This window comes from Lathamus discolor, chromosome 2, assembly GCF_037157495.1.
Source record: "Lathamus discolor isolate bLatDis1 chromosome 2, bLatDis1.hap1, whole genome shotgun sequence".
NCBI classification, from domain to species: domain Eukaryota; kingdom Metazoa; phylum Chordata; class Aves; order Psittaciformes; family Psittacidae; genus Lathamus; species Lathamus discolor.
The window spans coordinates 82,071,604-82,094,716 of record NC_088885.1 but is presented as its reverse complement, the minus strand read 5'-3'; the positions used below and the strand labels follow the sequence as shown (position 1 = coordinate 82,094,716).

The window sequence follows — 23,113 nt, the reverse complement described above, 5'->3', positions numbered from 1 at the left end:
CCATGTAAACCCAGAAAAGTAAGATTAACTTAACTAGATCTATACAGCTAACAATGCTGAAAAGGTATGAGGCAAAGCCAAAAAAAAAAGGTGAAGTTGATGGAGAAATTTTCAAGAGAATCAATTTTTATTACTACTCAAATACTAAAAATACTGTTAAAGACTATGCATAGTTGTAAAAAGTTCAGGCAAGACCAGAAAAAAAAAAGATATGAATTTATTGAATACTGTTTACAAATCCTCAGTATTGTTTATCAGTGAAACATAAGTAATTTTGCCAAGCACCTTCAGCTTTTATTTGACAGCCTAGTAGATAAACTTTTGTCCTGTTGTCCTCTCTCACATAAAATGTTCAGTGACATAATATAGAATCTTGCTTCAAGAACATGCCATTTTGCAACAAAAATACCTGTGGTCAAGGCCTCAGTGCCACAAGACTTAAAAAAAAAAAAAAAAAAAAAAAATTGGTTTTAGGACTAATTTTAAAACTCACAAAATAGAATGTCTACATTCACACTCTTTCAGAGTAATTCAGAGGTGAGGAACAAAAATGTGTGTGCCCCCTTAAGACTTAAACATGCTGTTAGCCTTTTCTAATTAATGACCCAAATAGTTAATGGCCTATTAGCAGACATTAACATTCACCTTACCAAGCTGACTGAAATAGAAATGTAGACATAGAACCTCAGCTGCTGTAAAGCTCATTTGACAGCACTGAAGTGATGAAACTGGAGGGTTATGCTATTTTTAAAGCCAAGAGTTGTCAAGAAAAGAGGGAATTTCAAGAATGGAGGAGAACTAATTGAGGAGGATAGAGAGCAGGTACTAAATTTTACTCAGATACTTTCCAGAACAGAATCAATAAAAAAGAAAATATACACATGACAAATTTATAGCAGAGATGTTCCTTGGCTGCTAACATTGATTTCTTTTGGCTATTAGAAATAAGAGCATCCAGGGTGAGGTAGCTCATGTTGACAGCACAATACTTATACACCCTGATTCTGAAGAAGTTCTTTATACATGTATGTGTGTGTGCGTGGGCATGAACATATACAGTGATGGATAGTGTCAGGGAAATGACATTTCACTACTATAACAACTTTCTCTATTATTCCTCTGAAAAGCACCAGAAAAAAATTATCTTTGGAGAGCTGTAGTGAATGTGACTTGCAGATCTAGACAGATATTTTAATAGGTTCATACTCTTGCCAGGAGAAACACTGAACTTGGAAACACTCAAAAAAACTATAAACTCTTCACTCCACTTTTCAAAACAAAGCATTTAAACTTTGTTTTTACATCACTATTTGCTCTTATTATCCTTAAAATAATAAAAAAATTGCATCTGAAGCAATGGAAAAATTAATTTTTAAGTTCACTTTGTGGAATACTTCAAAACTTCATTTTCCTACACTGACTATATTTCATTATCATTCACAAAATCAGTATATTTCTAGAAGTCAAGAGTTCTCCAAGTCTAGGTACTATATAAGATCAAAATACAGCTACTTTACCTACTTTAATATATAACATCAACCAGGCTTCACCTGTAAGCTGTTGGAGATACTTCATTTATCTTGTCAACAAGGTGATTGCTAAGGGAGTAAAGCTGTCACTTCATCTTGAAATGCTCATCTTCCCACATGCATTTTCTGTTTGCCATGCTTTAGGGGGGTTCATTTAAGCACTTAAGTCCTTAAGTTTTATTGACTTTTTTTTATTATTTTTTTCAAAGGAAATATAATGAGCTATGGAGGGAAAGGAAGCATGAGACAGAGGCTGTGCAATTAAATGATACTGTGATTTCTCTACATAGAAGCCTCTTCTGAACACAAACTCAAAGTCTTCCAGTGACAAGCTACTGGTTAGTTTATCTTGCACATAACACATTCAGAATGGATGTGCTGAGGAAAGAAACCGGACTTTTCCAGGGCAGTGCAGGGCTGGAGCTCTACTTCAAAAGCACTAGTCAAACAGAAGTGCCTGGCAGTACCTGACAGAATTTGTTCTTTAGTGCTAAATGTTATGAATCTTTCTCACAAGATGATGAATACTCAGAGTAAATACTGCTTTTTTTGTGATCCCAAACCATCCAGCTGGGCATGCTTTTTTGGCATATGGAACACTAGTCTTGTTCTGTAATCCTTGTTTATTTGTCTTTCCCTAATATTTGTTGAACGCTGTAATTTTCTTTTTTAAACTAGGCAGCACAATATTCTGAGTAAGAGCCGTATACTTTTGTGGTTTGTTTTTGGTTTGGTTTTTGTATAGTGGAATGATTTCACAATGTTTTCTGAAGCCTTGTCATGCAATGCAAATAAAAATTAGTGCATGTCATATATGTGATGGAGCCCTGTTAAAGAATACAACAGCATGCTGATCCAGCTATTTTAAGAGTCTACTGTTTGTACTTCTGCTTGTAGAGTCCTTCATGGTAGCATTAATCTTGTGTGTTAACTGCAATGCTACAGAGATCAGGAGTCATTCATGCTTGCAACAGTAGCTCTGAGAGAAATATGATGCTGACCGAAATCAGGAGCAAATGATGTTACTGTAAAGCTTATTTTATCCTTTAAACATCTCTCTTGTAAATTTCCATTTGCAAAGCTAAGATTCTGCTAATAAGAAACATCAGCTACTCACTACCAACACCACCCCCACTCAGCTAACAGTGCATTTCTGAGCTAGCTTTGCTGCATGCTTTAGTTTATTATTAATTATAACAATTATGTTAAATTATATAAATTTTAAAAATATCAGAATATGTTGAAAGCAATTGCAATTAATGCTATGAAATGTTATCTTATTTAAAAAAAATATTTTTGTACAAGTTCTCATTCTTCTCTTAGGGCTTTAATGATTTTTTCAGAACATTATTTTTTCTTTAATAAGCATGCTAATAAGAGATATTCAGTTGATAGACCTACTTGGATTTTCAAAGGCTTTGAGTGAGGTGTCTCAATAAGAAAAGAAAATAGAAGAAAACTATGTAGTCGTAAGATAAGAGGGAAGGCCCTTGCACAAGTATTTGCTCAATAGACAGGAAATAGTGTCTCGTCTGTAAACTGTTTATTCCACAAAGAGAAGAAGTCACAGGGATTTCCTGTTCCACACAGGTTTATGCTGGGCCATTTGCTCATTATTACGCTGACCATCTTACAAACAGTATGAATAATCAGCCCACCTATTTATGATACTGAGTTGCTCAAAGAGGAAAAAAAGAAGGGCTGACAATAAAGACCTTCCAATACTTGGTAGCCAGGCAATACAAGGACAGGTGAAATTCTTTATACATTGACAAGAAGTCTCAACTTCACATACATGATGCTGAACTCTAAGCTGACCATTACTTCCAATGATAATGGTGTTATGGCAGGCAGGTTTTTGCATTCAATGCTTACTAGTGGTTAAAGAGAAAACTGTTAGAAATTGCTAGTGAAGGAAGAGAACAAAGCAGAGAACATATATTATGAAGCAGAAACTATGATAAGAATTATGGACCACTGCATTGTGAATCTTGATTCCTCATCTCAAGGTGAATAGAGAGGAATTGGAGGAAGTTTAAAGGATGACAAGATGAATGATCAAAAGCATAGAAGGACTTTATCACAGCTTGTCCAAGCAGGACTCTTCAGTCTGGACAAGAGACGGCTGAGGGGCAATGTGCTAAAGATTTATGAATAGCACAGAGATAATAAATAGGGATCAGCTACTCTCTCTCTTTTGCTCTCCCAACACAATAACTGGTAAATATTGATTGAAGGCAGCATGGGAAGATTAAAACAAAGAAAGAAAAAAAACAATGAAGAAGGAGATAGGCCTTCCTGAAACATGCAATTAAACTAAAATTCCTTGCTGCATGAAGTAGCAGCTATTGAATGTTTATGTTTGTTGTAGGAAAAGCTAGATTAATATAAGGTGGTTATTAAAGGTTTATGGTTTTCATAACCACAGACACCACTCAGGAAAGACATGAGTGCACAACTGCAACTTAAAACCTGTATAAAGACAAAATCAGCACAGAGTGCTAGGTAAAAACTCAATCTATGCAAAAAAACAAGGCACTTAGAAAAATTATCAAACCATGAGCTGCAATGAAGTGCATCAATCACAGCAGCAGTGGCGGGAATGTGATTCAGCTATCACATTTCCAGTCTCAGTTCTGCCCCTCCCCATGCTCGCATTTGTGAAAAGCCCCTTCAACATTTTTCCCATAATGATCCTGCGAGCTCAAGGTCAATCAACATGCAAAAAATGAGAATGGCAGCCATGCTAACCAGCCACTTCAGTGAGCTGTATGCTACCATATGGCACTTAGATAAAAGATATTAAATCTGCTTCATCCATTTTGTTCAGGATAGTGGTTTCTCAAATTCCATTACTTACCTGACAAGATTGAAACTTTACTTTTGGATATTTACCAAAGATATTTTTGGTAGTTTTTTTCAGAAATAAGAAAGATACATAGAATAAATTGCCAAATCTTCTCCCTTCAACCTAATACTGTTATAACAGCTGAATCAAATGTAAAATACAAAAATGAAATCTGAAAGAATTACGACGTGTTCCCCAAATCAAGCTTTCTACATATGTGACATTAACAAATAAAATAATTCTTCCTTCTCACTTGGAGAAAGATAACTGTGAGAGTTACCTGACCAGGCTTTGCATTCTCACAGACGACTACATCATACTCTCTGGCAAGTTCTGGAGGGTTGTCATTGATGTCCAGGATTCTAACACCAACTTGAACATGGCTGACTAGCTCTGGATTGTCTGCAAAATACATAAGGAGGTATTAAGCCTTTTGAAATATCAAACATTCCATGACATCCTCAATTTAAAAATATATTTAAACAATAACTAGATGAGAACTGTATAAAGCTGCAGACTTTCAGGTAGCAAGATACTAAAAGTTGTTTGCTGTGTTTCATTAACAGTTTTGAAATTTAATTTTTAAAAAAGTGAAAAATATGTTATGAGTCTTAAGTCACTGCTATACTGCAGCAGTAAAAATGCAAGTTACTCTAGAATGAGTGGCAGAAAGCTGTTGGAGTTATCAAATACCGTCACGCAGTATGCTATGAAATGATCAATTACTTTATAATAAATGTGAAAGTGCCATCGCAGTATTGAGTAAAATCTAATAAAAAAATATTAAAACCTTCTTCTTTTTCTCAGTCCCTCAAAATACAAAAATAATAAGATAATATGAATGCAAAGGCACATAGAAACCTTTTCCAAGCTTGAGTTCACCTTCTTCAGAAAATTCTATGCTATTACACAAAGTAGTTAAAGATTCTTGCTTTAGCAGTGACACACCAGTAAGAAAACAATATTTAAGTAACAGTGTCTTTGGCTATGATCTGTACTTCTGTGAGAGTTCACACTCAAGATTTTGAGTTCACCCTCAAAAATTTCAATAAATAGAATCCATTCAACAAGAATACATTTTCCATGATAAAATGGGGAAAAAAATATTAATCCATAAGTATCTTGTTCTTGCTACTAATTACTAAGAATTTTTTTTTTTTGTTAAAAGAAATCTATTAAAACTTTTTTATAATTGAATAAAATCTACTTTCTGAATTCTGTGTAAATATCAATTGGTTAGATGTCAAACTTGATTTTACTTTCACCAATTAAATTAAACTATCAGTACAAAACAGTAAAGTCATCCCTCAAATTCAACAAGATGGAAGAATGGTGTCTTGGACATTGACATTTTAAAAGTGCATGTCCCTGTGTGTACTCATGCGAAGAAAGAAAAAGAAAAAAGAGAAATACTTGAATATTAGTAGTCTAAAGCTCATTTGCCTTGGTTATTTTGATCTTAATTAATCTACATCATGCTTCTGTCAAAAAGGGTCATTTATAAAATGCCTTAGATTTGTCACACCTTTAATGGCCTCAGAATTCCGAAAAACGTTAATTAGACACATTTTTGTCTTCAAAGCCAAGGTAGCGTCTCAATGAAAGTATATTTGAGAATGGTAAAGTTTCTTTTGACATTATCCTTCTCTGTTTTCACCTGGGATACTAGTCAAAGAGTCTGGGGTTTAGAAGTTCACTTCAGATTTTTCACGTTCTCTTTTTAACTGATGTCTATGTTCACCTGACGGCTTTAGTTCACTTTTGGAACTTAGTCAATTAGCCCCATAAAATGGGAATTGAAAGGAGATCAAAAAAAGTCAACAGAAAATGAAGACTTAACTTAGATAACATACGAACCTCTATTCCCAATTAACATTAGCATTAGGTTAGAACACCACAATCAGAAGACGTTCATAGACTTGCAAATTACATATTCTTGCTGAAATTTTTCAATTTTTCCATTTTTCTCCAAACTTTTTCAGGTGTACAACTCATCTGCGGTCTCCAAACCACTCTAAAACCTGGTCCTTTTAGCAGTGTATTTTTGTTAATTAGACAAATTTCTTGCAGCAGTTTGGCAAATTTCAAATGTTAAGATAATGGGTGCTGAAATGGAGCTAGGCTTTTTTCAGTGATATCCAGTGATAGGACAAGGGGCAATGGGTGTAAACTGGAACATAGGAAGTTCCACGTTAACATCAGGAAGAACTTCTTTACTGTAAGAGTGACAGAGCACTGGAACAGGTTGCCCAGGGGGGTTGTGGAGTCTCCTACACTGGAGATATTCAAGGCCCGCCTGGACAAGTTCCTGTGTGATGTACTGTAGGTTACCCTGCTCTTGCAGGGGGGTTGGACTAGATGATCTTTTTAGGTCCCTTCCAACCCTTGGGATTCTGTGATTCTGTGGATTCTGTGAAATATATTTCAGGCCTGCGCATTATAAAGCAGTCAGATCTATTCTGATTCTTAGTAGCGTTATGTCTCATGAGTAGTTTTTTCAAAGTAAATGCTCACTGTTTTAAGGGGTAACTGAAGCAGAAACAGCTGCAATTCATCTGCACTAGGGAGTTCCTTTTTTTTATGCTTGAGACTTTCCCAAACAAATAGCTAGTTGCCAGGATACTAAATATCTGTAAGTGCAAGGTCCTACACCTGGGTAGGAGCAATCCCAGGCACAGCTACAGACTGGGCAAAGAAGAGATTCAGAGCGGCCCTGCAGAGAAGGACTTGGGGGTGCTGGTCGATGATAAAATGAACATGAGCCGGCAGTGTGCGCTCACAGCCCAGAAAGCCAACTGTATCCTGGGCTGCATCAAAAGAAGCGTGACCAGCAGGTCAAAGGAGGTGATCCTGCCCCTCTACTCTGCTCTTGTGAGACCTCACCTGGAGTACTGTGTGCAGTTCTGGTGTCCTCAACATTAAAAGGACATGGAACTGCTGGAACAAGTCCAGAGGAGGGCCACGAGGATGATCAGGGGACTGGAGCACCTCCCGTATGAAGACAGGCTGAGGAAGTTGGGGCTGTTGAGCCTGGAGAAGAGAAGGCTGCGTGGGGACCTAATAGCAGCCTTCCAGTACCTGAAGGGGGCTATAGGGATGCTGGGGAGGGACTCTTCATTAGGGACTGTAGTGACAGGACAAGGGGTAACGGGTTCAAACTTAAACAGGGGAAGTTTAAATTGGATATAAGGAGGAAATTCTTTCCTGTTAGGGTGGTGAGACACTGGAATCGGTTGCCCAGGGAGGTTGTGAGTGCTCCATCCCTGGCGGTGTTCAAGGCCAGGTGCGATGAAGCCTTGTGTGGGATGGTTTAGTGTGAGATGTCCCTGCCCATGGCAGGGGGTTGGAACTAGATGATCTTGAGGTCCTTTCCAACCCTAACTATTCTATGATTCTATAAGTGAGTCAACTCCATTGAGTATTAGCCCCTCCACCAGAAAGTCCTCGGGGAACTTATAGAAGTCCCTACCAACAGTCTGAAGTCTTGAAACTTTTTTTCCATTAATTTCTGTGGGCAAATTAAAACCCCAATTTAAGAAAAACCCCAATTTAAGAAAACTTTTTAATACAGCTCCTGCTGTCTGAGACTTCCTTTCATATTATAAAAATTCAAAAGGGCTTTATATAAATAAATTCTACCTGAATGACATTCAGAATAACAGTTCTGACATTAAAAGTCTTTTGTGTGTTTTGCCCCCCTTCTTTTTTTTTTTTTTTAATTTTTGTTAGGCTGCTATAGTTAAACAGATATCATGAAAACTGAGTGAACAATTTAACCCACCTAGAAAAGGACTAGAAAGAATGTCTATGCTTTTGTATCATCAATGTTAAATACTGACCTTAATCAGTACAATAATCATAGAACCACAGAATAGTTTGTGTTGGAAGGGATCTTAGAGGTCATCTAGTCCCAGACACCTGCCATGAGAGGTTTCACTAGACCAGGTTGCTCAAAGCCCCATCCAACCTGGCCTTAAACAATTTCACAGGGATGGGACAGCCATGACTTCTCTGGGCAAGTGGTTTCTCCGTGGGCAAGGTTCCAGTGCCTCGCCACTCTCACAGTAAAGAATTTCCTCCTAATATTTAATCTAAATCTACCCTATTTTAGTTCAAAGATATTCCCCCTTACCCTGTCACTACATGCCCTCGTAAAAAGTCACTGTCCAGAGGGACTTTCTTGTAGGCCTTATTTAGGTACTCGAAGGCTGCAACCATAAAACATGAAAAAGAACTTGCAAATTATTTTCATAACTTGCTGTTCCCTGATGGCAATATGAGGCGACAACATCCTTATGCACCTAAAGAAAAGATATAACTGCACCTCACTATAATTATATTCTTTATCTCTTTAATGTAATTCTAGGGCTTTCAATATTTATTCAAAATCTCAAGGGGTTTTATATGTCACTGCTGCAAATTATTATTTCTCTCTCTGCATTGTCTTTTCCTCTGAATTGTTTATATCTTACTGTTTCTATAGAAACTTATTAACGAAAAAGCTGCTTATGTTATAATTTGGACATGCACCTGAATGTTTTTACACTTGGTTTACAGCTAGTAAAACTAACTGTTCCAAACTCTTGTTATTGTCAGATGTCCTGCCTTTTCATGTATTTTAATTCTGAACAGGGTTTGTTTGCCCTATATTAAAATATCTCTGAAAGTTATTTTTTGTTGTGTATTTTTGGTAATAACTCTGTTTTCCTGGAATGCTTCAATACCACATCACGGGGTACTTTGTATTTTGTCAGCGAGGTACTGCTCTAACTCGACTCTTCAGTGTCTTACTCTCTGAAGCTAGTGTGAAGCATACACATGGTGAAGCACATACAGAAGACATAAACGAAGGCAAATACATGTGGGGTTTTTGGTTTGTTTTGCTTTTTGTTCCTCCACCGCCCCCTTATCTGACTGTATCTGATAGTCTTGGAGATTTTCGTCTATAATATCAACTGCATAATGACGTCTCAAGTATTTTGATACCTAATACACTGTGGTATCAAAGCTCTGTATGTGCAGTATTCTTCCATGTGGTCATTTCTTACTGTCTTGCTAGCATTTAAGTCAGATCTGACAGGGATCTGGCAGAACATGGAAGAAACCCTGTTATTTCAGTTTTCCTGTTCTTCACAGCCTTTACACAGCTTTACAGATTTAGAACGCTTTATGGACCCTTCAAAGGTAAGTTTGTACATTCCTTGCATTCAAGTTGATTCTTTAGTGAAGTATTTGGAAATTGTCTGCTTTTCTGTTCTCAGCCATTGTAGAGCATTTTGAAGACACTCAGCACCACCACAACTTCACCCCAAAATGATCAATGATCTAGCAAATAAATCCATTTTACACACTGGTATACTTACCAGCTGCATAAGAGAAATATGTGAAAAACTCTCAATAGAAAGTATCTTTAAAATCTCTGAAATATAAGCATTTGCTTTCAAAAAATCACATCTTATTACAACCACAGATATTCTTATTAGCCATCTTCATGTCCAGTACTTTATGGATCCAGTAAACTCTTGATGTTAACATCATCTGAAAGCTGTACCTAGAAGCTGGTTTGCTGTCTACTGAGCAGATATTGAACACAGTTCAGTTGTTAGAATTAATATCTAAAAGGACTTTTCTGATACAGCCTTCCTTACTCTATTTGTAAGTAGGAATGCCTACTGAAAGCTAAGATCCTCACTTTCATTCCCAAACCAAGACATTCTCTGATTCTTTCAATCATCAGTGTTTTACTCCCTGCAGCTTTTATGCCTTCTTATTGAGGACAAAGACTTCAAGGATACTATTATTTGTTCTGTTTGCAGTACTGCTTTGAAAACTTTGAAGTATATATGTATTTTACTAACTGAAATTGGCTTTGGAACTGGCAGAAGTCCATCCATTTATATTTTAGTGCCATCTTTTTCTTGCAGGGGCTATGATTTAGGGTTTTTCTGTTACTGCTGCTTTTGCTCTTGTTACCAGTACTGCTATATGCTAGAGAGAAAACTCCCACAGTTATTTTTACAACTACCTATTTACTTTGAGTATACATCACTATTCTTCCCCACATTCAACACACAGTTCCCAGTATCACAAAATCACAGAACTGTTGAGGTTACAAGGCACCTCCATTGATCAGCAAGTTCAAATGCCATGCTCAAAGCTGGGTCAACTAGCGCAACTAGTAAATTGCTCTGGACCACATCCAGTTGGTTTTTGAGTATCTTCAAGAACAGAGACTTCACAACCTCTCTAGGTGATCTGTGCCAAATTTTGACCAACCCCACACTAAAACCATTTTTCTTCTTATGTCTAAATTAAATTTTCTCTATTTCAATTTGGGCATATTTCCTCCTGTCATTTCAATAGATACTACTCAGATGAATCTTTGTTCATCTTTGCTCATCTTTCATCTTCTTTACTCTCCTTCTGAGCCTTCTCATTTCCAGGCTGAACAGTTCCACTCTTTCAGCCTCTCCTTATATGACAGACACTCCAGTTCTTAATGATTTCATGCCCCTTCACTGGACTCCATGTCCAGTGACAGTTGCTCCATGTCTCTTTTACTGGGGACCCCTAATCTGGACCCAGAGTTCCACATGCGGCCTCACCAATGTTATATAGAGGGGAAGGATCACCTCTCTCAACCTGCTGGCAACACTCTTCCTCACACACAACTGCAGGATGCAGTTGGCTGTCTTTGCCACAAACCATTGTTGGCTCATGTCCAGCTGGCATCCACCAGGATCTCCACATCCCTTTTTGAAAAGCTGCTCTCCTGCCAGTTGGCTGGTGCGCGTGTACTAGTGCATGGGTTTATTCTTCTCCAGGTGCTGGACTCTGCATTTCCTATTACTGAACTTCCAAAGTTCCTCTTCAACCATTCCTCCAGCTGGCTGAGATTCCTTGGGATGGCAGCATGACCCTCCGGCGTATCAGCCATAACTCCAGTTGTGTATCATTTTCCAACTGGATGAGAGTGCACTCTGTCTCATCAACCAGGTAATTAATGAAAAGATTAAACAGTACTGCATCCAGTATCAACCCCTGGTGATACGCCAGTAGTGATGAGCCTCCACCTGCACATCATCCTGCTGATCATAGCCCTTGGAGCCTGACATTTCAAACAGTATTCACTTTGCCATTCATTTATCTAGCCCATACTTTCATGTGTCTTGTTATTACATGTTTCTCTTGATCCTCCTTAGTTCTTAGCAGGTAGGGAGGTTATTTAGGAATCTGAATCATTTCCTCTCATTGTGTGCTATCATTACAAAGAATTTGAATTGACAGATCCTACACCAGTCCTTGAAACAGTTCAACACTAACCTCTTCCACTCCCAAAGGAGCAACCATTCCCTATGACTCCATTTCTTTCCTCAACTTTCTCATCTGTTACAAAACTTTGTGCACTTGCTCTGTATTTTCCTGTTTCCATTGCTCTTCTTAAAGACTTGGTCAGAAGTCTTTAATAGAGCCAAGCAAATTCTATCAATCTCCTTCCTCTCTCAAATACTCTTTTATAAACTTTTTCACAGAATTATAGCAAGTGATTGAAATGTGAATAATTCTATGTGAAACTGTATTTTAAAATCCTATTACCATTAATTTTGTAGTCTTTCCTCCTGCCCTAAATATAGTCTGTAGATCCTTCAATATCAAATACAGTATTTTACCATTTTTATTATTCCCTAATACCAGAAGGAATTTCCAGGAAGTACCAGTACTGAAACAATCAAAGCAATAGCTCTAGTGATGTGTTCTGGACACCAAAATCCCACTCTTCCTCACCGTATGCTACTGTTAAAGAACAACTTATGTTAAAAAGAAAAAGGATTCCCCCACCCATTCTCATGGCAATGAATTCTGGTGTGCTTTATAAGCAGCTGCATAAACAGAAAAACCCCACTGATCATTACACCATTACTCCCACAGAGAAAAGTGGTAGAACTCCCCTCTGATTTCAGAGGGGAAATTTGATCAATGCAGAGTGTATAACATACGAAGCATAAAAGTGAAAGTAAATGTCTTATGAAAGGTTCAGAAATAGTAAGGCTGAAACATGAGGATATCATACATTTTAGGGTAGAAATATGATATTGACTCTAAATTTCTTTTGCACAAGACAAGCACAGGTCCAAATACCTGTCCAAAGGATGATCAGTAGAAACTGAATCCTGCAGTGAAGTGTAGTGTAAATTTAAGACAGGAAAACACTTCAATAAACTAACTACAACCATAACATTATGTCAGCCGAACACATCTTACTGTTGAAGCAGTACATAGCAGACTCTGCTATGTTCCTGGCTAAGCAAATGCTGACAGAAGGTACAAATGCCTTGTTACCATGTCAGATGAACTTGGATTCTGCCACTCTCACGGCTGAATAACATTTTAGTAAAAATTTGGTAATACCTGGTAAAAATAGACTTCAGCCTAATTTTTAGCTTAAGTCTTAGCTAAAACTAGTCTTTAGTTTTGTAAATACTTGTGGACTTCAAAGTGAACGTCGTTAAAGGCTGGAGGTATGGGCTAGATAGCACTTAAGAGTTTGGGCCTTGATATTCTATACACAACATATGCTCCATTTTCCATCATAGATCCCATACGCTCCTTCTTCCACCATAGATCCAATTACAGATTTCACAATGGATTTGGAAAAGTACAGCAGTGCTGTAATTTTCAAATTATTGCAGGTAAGAAAATGGCCAAAGAAGTAGACACAAGGAAAGGCTGCCTGTCATTTAGGCTGCCTGCCATCCACCCACCTCCAGCATCTTCAATGCTGTTTCTGCCTTTATTCATAACCAAATTGTTTTTCAAACTAACATTATAAATGTACGTTATCTTTCCAATGCCAACTTTAACACTAAGAAATGCAGGGAAGGAAAAAAAGTTATTTCTGTTTTCCTGTAATAAGTTGCACCTGAAATGAAGAATTCTAAGCAGGATGTTAGAAAAAAAAAAAAAAAAACAACAAACAAAAAACCCAAACCAAAAACAACAACAAAAAGGCACTCCATCCTCCTTAACAATTCTAGTTTCTTTTAGTTATAAACATAATCCTTCATAATCCTTCTCCATTGTCCATTACTGTTCTCTCAGCATAGTACATGTATTACCACTCCTCTGATCATATGAAATAAATAATGTGTGGAAAGCTACGCTTAAATTTCATGCTATTAGGATTTATTCCTGAAAAAAGTACATCTGGATGGCTTCCCTAAAAGACTAGCAACTACTCCTTTTTTCAGTATGTCTCAATGTGGTTTTTAATTGTATTTGAAATTAACACTTACTAGTCACCTGCTTATGATTAAGCTTGAATTATCTTTTATTTCTTGATGCACTGAAATAATACACATTATATACAAAGACACTGTCAAGCACAGTAAAGTGCCAGTGGAGACCTTTTTTAAAGGGCTAACCATAAAACTCTAGATTTTACTATTTACAATAGAAATTTACTTCATTTAAAATGTCAATTTAGTAGTGAAAGCAGGTACAATAATAAAAAAATGCTGTCCTGATTAAATATGTACGTGCTGTTAATTCTGAAGCATGTGCTAGCGAAGTAGTGGCAGAACAGCTTCCCTTTTAACCTGGAGATGAAACAAATCAAAGCAGAGAGGGCTCAGTAACGTCAGCGGCATCTGTTACAGGTAAAACCTGTATTGTGTCATCTAGCAATGATGGACTACACAGGAAAAAATAAAGAAGAAAGGAAAACGGAAAGGGATATACTTAAAGTAGTTCAAAGTTTTAATCAAAATCTCTTCCACTGAAAGACAGTATTACAAATACTTAGCTGGACTGGATCTTTTGATCCAGGTTGGGACTCTTACATTTGGATTGTTGAATTTTTTAATTTTACAGCTTTGGCTGTGTCAAAATAAAGACCCTGTAATAAAAAGGCGAACTGAAATGTTCGTTAAACTGTTCTTGCCTCATGTCAAAACATGTATCTGGGACTACTCATTCAGACATTTCTTGACTGTTGCAGGGCTTATCAGAGGCAATGGAATTTCATCACTTCAAGGCCTTTCAAATGCACAGGCAAGTATTTATTGTATCTTTACTTGTCAACCTGCCTATTAAAAGGCCAGAGGTACACCCTGATAATCAGCAACTACTAGGCACCTGTCAGATATAACTTAATATTGAAAGAGCTAACATGCCAATTCACTGAAATAGGTTAACAGCAGATCCAAGAAGGAAGGATGAATCTCTCAGAGAACACTATACAGTGTTTTCTTCTAAGGTATATGGAATATGTAACATAAAATCACAAGCTGTTGATTTTAGGACACTGAATGCTTGGAACTGTTCCTGAGTAAACTGTCAACCTTCTATCTCATACAGAAAAACATAGTAAATTCACACAGATGGAATTACATAGGCACATGGAGGTTTGCTTACTTGTTCCGTTGAATTAAGGAATTTCTACACACAGAGAAAACTCTCTTTTATCCAAAATGGCTAAAACCCCAATGAGAACACAATGATATTTAAAAAAGCATAACATCTCAAGATAGTGTTTCTTAAAATCTGAAAATTATTATTCTTGTTTCTGTTTTGGTTTTGGTTTGTATTGGTTTTTGGTTTTTTGTTTTTTTTTAAATACTATGTGACAAATATGTTATTTACCTATCTCAGAAGCAGCCACTGTGATGTTGTACCAAGGTGTTTCCTCTCTGTCAAAGATCTTGGCAGTCTTAATGGTCCCAGTATTAGCATCAATGGTGAAATACTTATCTTCTTCTGTGTTATGATCAATGAAATACCTATGAAGAAATAAACCAACAAATACATACTCACTGTTGTATGTATAAACTGAAGTAACAGAAAGCCACATAAGAATATTACTTTCAAGCCTTTAAAGTCACAGAAATTTTTAAGAGCACAGCAAGAAAAAATGTGAATTATGGAGACACCCAAAGTAACACCAAATTTTTCAGTTCTTTCATAATGTTACATTTCTTTTGATAAATAACAAGGTTTTCACTGTGAGTCAAAAAGATATAAATTGTTAACAGGTGATATTTTACACAGCAGTATCCTATCAAAGGTAAGATACACATATGTTTTGACTAAAACAATCATAAAATGGAAAGGCAGGAAACAGAATTATAAGAAGATATTATTCTGTGTATTTGCTTGTCACTGCAAACCAGTATGCCCAGTCCTGTTACCTGTTTTGAAGCATGTCTGATATGAAGTTGGTTACATGATGACATAAGCCATTTTGAACATAACCGTTACAGAGAGTAGCAGCAGAAAGAGATGTTTCCGAGACTTGCAATTGATACTAACCTACAAGTAGAACTAAGCAGCCCTGCTTAAATCTCTTGACTTCTGTGCACTTTGCCTAACAGAGAAAGTAAAAGCCTTGAAGCAGGTAATGGCAGCAGAAGGAGGAAACACTAGAGAGTGACAAAACATTTTTTCTCAAAGCTGGAATCATTTACAAAAGATGAAGCAATTACAGTCCCATATCAAGCCTTCTTCACTAACTTCAGACTTGATGAAAAAAAAATAAGGAAAAGATTCTAAGTCTTTTGTAAACCATAATTGTTTCTCCTGATAATTTGTTAGGCCTGCTATTATTTTGTGAAGTTTTTATATACGAAAGCTATATGTAGGTGAAAAGGATTTATTTGTCCCATCCAATTGATCTTATTTCGACATCATCACAAGTGTAATCACCAGCCAATAAAAAGGGTGGTGCTCATAAAAGCTGCCAAGCTCAAAAATATTAAAAATAACTTGGGGTTTATTCCTCTCACAATGTATTTATTTAAACTATTTGTGGAAAGGAGAAACAAGCAAGCAAACAAATATTTCATTGAATAATAAAGATATACCATGCAAAAAAGGAAGAGAAAGAAAACTCTAGAGGAGGCACCAATTTGATTCACTGTAACTGGTCAAATAGGACACTCAGTGGAAAACCCAGCTAGGATCTGATGGCTTAAATTAGATCTTCCTTGTTGGAGGGAACCTGAACCCATGTCTTCCACCTGCATGAAGTATTTTACATCTGCCTTACAATATGATATTTTGGCTTGTAGCACTCAAGATCTTCTTTTCACACTTCCTGTACTTCCAGCAATTAAAGAATTGTAGGTCAGGCTTCAGAAATCAAAGCAGACAAAACTAGGCTAGAAAATCTTCCCTTCTTGCCTGCTCTCCGCCTTTTGACATTATGAAGAGTGAAACAGCTCCCATAAGATTGTGGGAGCTGTTGGAGAGACAGCAGACCTCAGTTCCCACCAGTTCTATGTTTCTCTGGAATTAGAATTTAACTCACTGTCTCCCAGCTGAGTCAAAACTTCTATATTGTCCATTAACTATCAACACCTGAGAATACCTCATTCTAAAACATACCAGAAGTGCTCAGTAAAGACACTTTGGATGTGCAATACAGAAGCTAAAAGTTGCTTCAAAAAAGTAACAAAATCAAACTGTTTCCATACCGAAAGCAGACTGGCAAGATCTTGATTACCTAGGGTACGGGGCAACCATTTTTAAGAATGTAAGTCAGAAATATTTTTCTCAGAGGACATTAGTTAATCAGTGTGTTCCAAATGGGATGAAAAAAAAAAAAGTCAAAACCATTCATGTTGCCAGAAAAAATAACAATAACTATGCCGAATTTCTAATGGCCAAATCACAGCAAGCATTACAGGCACTTCCAAAAGCTGGTATGCTTCTCAGTGCTCAGCAAGCTCAGGTGATGAATTAAAAGCAAACTCTTGACCAATATTCATGAGTCACTAATCATGACAGGCTTAATATTACAGCTATCCAAGAAAATTCGTGTTGTTTTTGAGGAATATTGGAATCCTCTGAAGACTTGTTACAAAATAAACAACAAAGGACAACACAACTATCCTGTTTGTGATATTTTATTGGTCCAGGCTACCCACACCTCTTTATCTGGGAATCAGGATTTGCTTTTTAATTTCAGAACTGATTTTTCCAGTGTTTCTGCAGGTCTCAGTCTCCCATATGAAGCACAGATTTTCAGGTTCACCAAGTGTCTGTCATGGAAATGGTTTGAAAGATTGTGCCAATATCAGTGGAGAAGCTGCATCTCCTATGCACACAGCTAGCCTTACCTTTTGCTAATTACAAAAACTTAGAAGACAGAGCTGTATTAACCTCTGAAAGTCTATAAAGCTTGCCACAGATTTATGCTGAGATTTGAACTTCATACAGAACGTACATGCTTCAGGTGGAGAAATCCTCCCCATGACTTATATGCTATGCTTAGCAGTATAGGACATCTGAGCTATACAAATAGTTGGAACATCTTGACTATACTATTGTTAAGGCAGACATAATGAATGGTTGGTTGGGTAAGATGGACAGTGCACTTAATATCTTTTACATGATGAACTGTAATGCTAACTGAGGAAGCATAGGAAGCATCACCACCCCTCAGTTGTCTTGGTGAACCTTTACTGGTAGAGCTTACAGTCAGGTATGCAATGACGAAATTTAATTCCTTCTCTCCTACTACAGCCTTGTGTTTCTGGACTCCAGAGTCTCCTGATAATGATAAGAATTCTTTGCTAACAAAAAAAAAAAAGAGTTTCACTGATCTTATATATTCTTTTGGATTATGTGCTGCGAATCCAAAACAATTTGTAATGTAAGTCTTGTCCCCGCAAACATTTATTACTGTGGACATTGTTTACTCATTATCAACATCATGCCCAGTGACTACTCTGTGAATCAGTATTGTGCTGACCTCAGAATTATAAAAATTGGGGTGTGTAGTATTTGTATACAGTAGCTTAAAAATAGACAGGATTTTAAACTGGACTTAATTAAGAAAAAAAATTAAGCAGTAAGAATATTCAGCTGCTTTTGTGTGTGTGGATGACTTACTTATAACAAGTCATTACCTCTCCCTCTGAATTAAGTACAGAACTAAAAATGACAAATATTTGTCCCAAATATGAAGCTTGTGTAGAAAAAATTAATTTTTATTCTGTTACAAATTGTGACTATGTAACACTTCATTTTCATAGATGCATAGGAAAAGGTGGCCTTATTTTTTTTTAAATCTGAACACCTTTTTCTAAATCAGTTATTTATATGTATTTTATAGAAGCTCAAAACTCTCAGCTTAAAGAACTCAGTATTGGATTAATACTTTCAATTGTATTTTCTGTTTTATTAATGGAAATACAGCGATCCCGAGGTAATTTATTGTACTAACACTTTTACTTCCACTGATATTAGAATAACGAAAAATGTTTCTAATTTATCTACAGTAGCACTTTCCCTTTGTGTTCTAACTTTTGCATACAGTTACAGACATACTATAACAGCTGCATCGGGACAGAATTTTTCTTGATCATAAATAAATAGAAGAGCAGGCCTTCCTTATGCTTTCCCATGATTATGGTGTTCAGTTCTCCTCCATTACTCTTGGTTCTTCCTCAAAATTTCTTTTTGTATTCCATCTAAGGCAGCCATTTGAACTGCTCAGAAGGCTGGGAAAGTGGTTCCCAACCTTCATGAATATCTCAGCAAAACAAGTTACAGAAGATACTCCCCCACAGCAGAAGAAGTGGGAATGTTACTCTAAAGCACTGCTCCAAGTGCTCTAAAAATATTTTGCACAAGAAACTCCCTTAGTACAGCCACTCATTCTTGTCACATGTAAGAGGACATTTAGAATAAGTTTAATTGTATGGGAAATATTTTAGAACTTTATAAATATTAGCCACCTATTGATTTATCTACACGTTGATAATAGAGACCAGGTATATCCATAAATACAGCATAGTCCACAGCTAATGATGCTTTATTTAGGCTTCAGAATTTATTTCATCTAGTAAGAAAATTACTTTCAGCTAGCAAATAGTGGCAACAGAGTCATACCCTTCCCCTACTACCACTCCTTCCACTTCTACTGAGCTGCCTTGCAAGGCTTTCTCTAGACTGTGAAAAGCTTTACTGCAAGTTCTGAATTTCAAAGAGCTACTTCAAAAATGAATTTTCACCTTAATTCAGTTGACTGTTTCTTCTTACTTAGACTCCATTAATCTAAAAATGAATTTATAATATTTATTGCAGATGTTAGTTTGCAGACATTTAGTCATGACAATGCTGTGTGAATTGGCATACTTTTAATAATTATATCAGCACATCTGTGTTCCATCACACATGTTAAGAAAGAGACAATAACAAGACATGCCTGTATAAACAGCTCTCCATAAACTTTTTACATCCAAACCAATCTTAAAGAAACTGCATTAAAAAGGATCATGAATATAGAAAACCTATTAGTCACACTATCTGAAGAGAATCTGAAGGAAATTAAAAACAAAACCAGTCCTGTTAGCTCTGGGAAATGCAACATGTGCCATGTTTTTATTAAGCAGAGACACTGAACAGAAGGGCGTTCCCAGCTTCCATCCATGTGTCCTTATTCCAGCTAAAGGGTTTACATTCTTTTGATTCTCCTCCCCATCCCTCTGGGAGCAGGGGGAGGAAAAGCGGTGGGAGTGAACGAGTGACTGCGTGGTTCCGAGTTACCAGCTGGGCTTAAACCACGACAAAGCCCCTGGCTCCAGTGATTTCATTTCTTTGTGTTTCTAAATGGTTTTGAGCTTTTAAATAGTCTCTTTTTGTTTCGTTTTTTTATCTTTTTTTTAAATCAAGTATTTAGCTTGTCCTGTCATTATTCTATTTTTATTAATTACCCTATCTACCAGCTGCAAACAAGAACTCGATTACAGATTTCCACCCTGGCTACAAACCTGCTATTGCTAATGAACTTCCAAAGTCCCAGCTAGATGTGGATTCACAGGTCATAGTACTTCTTGGGATTTTGTACTGAGATATAGGTACACAGCCAGTTCTCCAGTAAGTGGAACTGGTTCAAAGAAGCACTTTTAAAAGACCACAGGAAGAGGACAGATTCTCTGTCAAACCAAATATACCCTCTGAAGACCAGAATATATCATCTAAAGACTAGAATTTCAACCAGAAATCAAATACCATTAAAAGGACATCTGTTTAGTTAAAAGTTTAAGCAAAGAAACTTTCTCAGAAAGAGATGCTTACACTCGATATAGAGGTTTGTTTGTGGGTTTTTTTTTCTTTTAAAAAATGAATTAGAATAAGAAGCATAAGCAAGAGCTGCACAGGGTGAGAGAGGGAGCAATATGAGAATGAATACTGAGAGAACTGATCAGCTGTAACTCTCTGCATTTAGCCAGCTAGAGAGCAACAAGAAATGGCCCATGGTGGGACACAGCTCTGGTGCATGCCTTTTATCTTCTCTCTGTCTCCTGACAGAAGCACTCCTCACGAGCCTGGGAACCAGCAGCATGCCCTTGAAGCTAAATGAGGCAGCAGGGAGACGTTCTGTTGCCCTGACTGTCTTACACTACACTACCTCCCTTCCAGGGCCAATCTATTTCCCCATAGTTCAAACAACTTCTCTAGGAAAAAAAAGCAATTGTGAAGTGAGTCAGAAGTTGGCTGCCAATACAGCAGGTAACCAAATTTCTTCCTGCAGCATATGTGGTAGATTAAGGAAACACTAGACGTTCTAGAGCTTCTCGGCAGAAGACTACTACTGACAACTACTGCCTTCAACTGTGCTTTCCAGTTGTGAAAATGAAACACATTTGAAGAGATCCTGGAGAAGGTAATCTCTCTGTTTACCATTCTTCTGCTTTCTTTTTCATACAGGCATCACATAACTTTAAGAAAAATACTGCTCCTCTCAGTTTGCAGGAACTTGTTTTGACACTGAGTTAGCTCTGGTGCTGGCTGCCAGCTGACATCCATCAACTAATCAGCAGGACCTTGCTGTCTCCCATACGGGGCTCCTGACTCACCCCTCATACTAAAATCTTAGCTCAGCACAAGTGGCAGCCTTCCTTCTCCTTGTCCTGGAAATGTGAGGTGGAAGATCTTGGGAGGCATGGGGGAGTTGCAAGCACTTGCTCACTCCCAACAAAGCCTCTAAGAGGCAGCCACTACCAGTTTGCACTTCATGCAAAACTTGGCTTTCTGCTCCTGCTCTCATTCTCATCCCCTATGCATTGCTCACCTTGGGCACTGGAAAATGGGAATGCTGTTCATTTGAAGGAAATGAGCCATTTCTTTACACCCATCTTTTTTAGCTGACAATTTCTGTCTGCATGTGTTAAGCACTTGATCATCTTTTCTAGCTAATTCTGCCAGTAAATGTAGGCTGAGTACAGCCCACACTCTCAGAGGCATAACTCAGAAGTCAAAGCAAGATAAAGGTTTGTCGCCTTTTCCTGACTTTGTGAATCTCTTCAGAGGTTTACAATTGTACAAATTCATTTCAAGTTGATGTGTTGATGGAAAATTGTCATACTGAAGTTGCTTTTTATTCAGAGATTAACATTCAGATTCCAGTTCTGCTAAGAAATAAAGCACAGTGTTACATGAGAATCACTTTTTGTTCCGAAAGAGTTTACCAGCTAAAGAATGGTATTCAACTTGCAGTATTATATATTTTTTTTTCTCCTCATACTGAAGACTGAACCAAATTAAATCTAGTTTCATAGATTTATGCTTATTTATCGGAGTTGAATGGACCTATCAAAAGAACACACAACAGAGATGTTCAGATATGAAGGCTGACTCTAAAACCATTAAAAAAATTTAAATACCAGAGACATTCTGAAGTCAGTGGAATTTATAGAAACATAGAGATGATGTCCTGGCATAAAATGCCAGGCTCTCAGAGTCACCATGTAAAGATGATCTGTCAGTGTTTTCTCTCACAGCCCTAAGTGAGGTGTGGAGGTGGTTCTGGTTGCTGTGAGATTTTGACCACCCTCCTGAGCTGGCTGCTTCCTAGTCAGAACAACTGTCAGAACAGCTTACCAGTTCCTGCACAAAGAGGTGGACATTTTTGTTAGTGGGAGGCTTGGGACACGTAGCTTGACAAGAATCAAAAATAATTTGAGGCTGCAGGGAAAAAGTCAGCAACAGATCTCCCACCTCAACACTAAAAAAAAAAAAAAAAGGTTTTAAATGGTTCCTTCCTGTGAAGACAAAGAGTTGGAGAAGAAATTGGACAAAAATTCTCCTCTTTGAATTCCGATTCAAAACAGGCTGTTCTTTTTCCATTTTGATTTACTGATAATCTTAGAGAATAATAATACTGGAGGAATACAAAGAGCAAATGAATTAAGGAGGCGAGATGGAGAACACCACAAAACCTCTCTGCTATCTAACTGTGAGCCATTTACATACCCTGGGAAGATATTACTGTTTCTCTGTAAGTGTTCATCACGGGGTATGACAGTGTCATGCTTTGGAGTGGAGAACAGATGCCTGCTTTTGTCTCTACAAGCACAGGATTGGCAGGATCTGGAGAAGGGTGTTCCTCCATCAAGCATGTGAAAGAGGGACGGTCACTCTACATGATTGCATTGATCTCAGGAGGCTTCCCTCAGTACAGCTAACAGTGCATCCTGTGCACAGGATAGCAGAAAACAAACTGACCTTGTTCCACTTATATGATGCTCAAAGAGCAAGTAAGACAAACAAATACAACTAGGTGAACAGGCTTTTACATTTTCCAGGAGGGGATCATCTTATGCCCTCTCTTTACTGACAGTAGAGGGGAGCAGCACAGAAAGTGATACTGAGCTCAGAGGACAGAGGAATAAAAAATATTTTCTTTTTCAGCTACCCCAATTCCCTCACACAGCTCTCTCCTTTACCCCCT

The 23,113-nt window shown here is 37.3% G+C and overlaps 1 protein-coding gene across 6 annotated transcripts in view; it reads right to left on the bottom strand.

Moving 5' to 3' along the window:
• Nucleotides 1-23,113, bottom strand: part of CDH18 (cadherin 18) — a 409,491-nt gene that overhangs the window by 20,250 nt on the left and 366,128 nt on the right. For 5 of the 6 annotated variants that reach the window (XM_065667566.1, XM_065667565.1, XM_065667567.1 and 2 more), the window contains 2 exons: nucleotides 15,019-15,155; nucleotides 4,658-4,779 (listed from right to left, as the gene is read on the bottom strand). In XM_065667566.1, the coding sequence (XP_065523638.1) occupies nucleotides 4,658-4,779; nucleotides 15,019-15,155 (259 nt within the window). Of the gene's footprint in view, nucleotides 1-4,657; nucleotides 4,780-13,897; nucleotides 13,974-15,018; nucleotides 15,156-23,113 lie in introns of those variants that run through there. The other variant, XM_065667570.1, reaches the window with a different exon arrangement.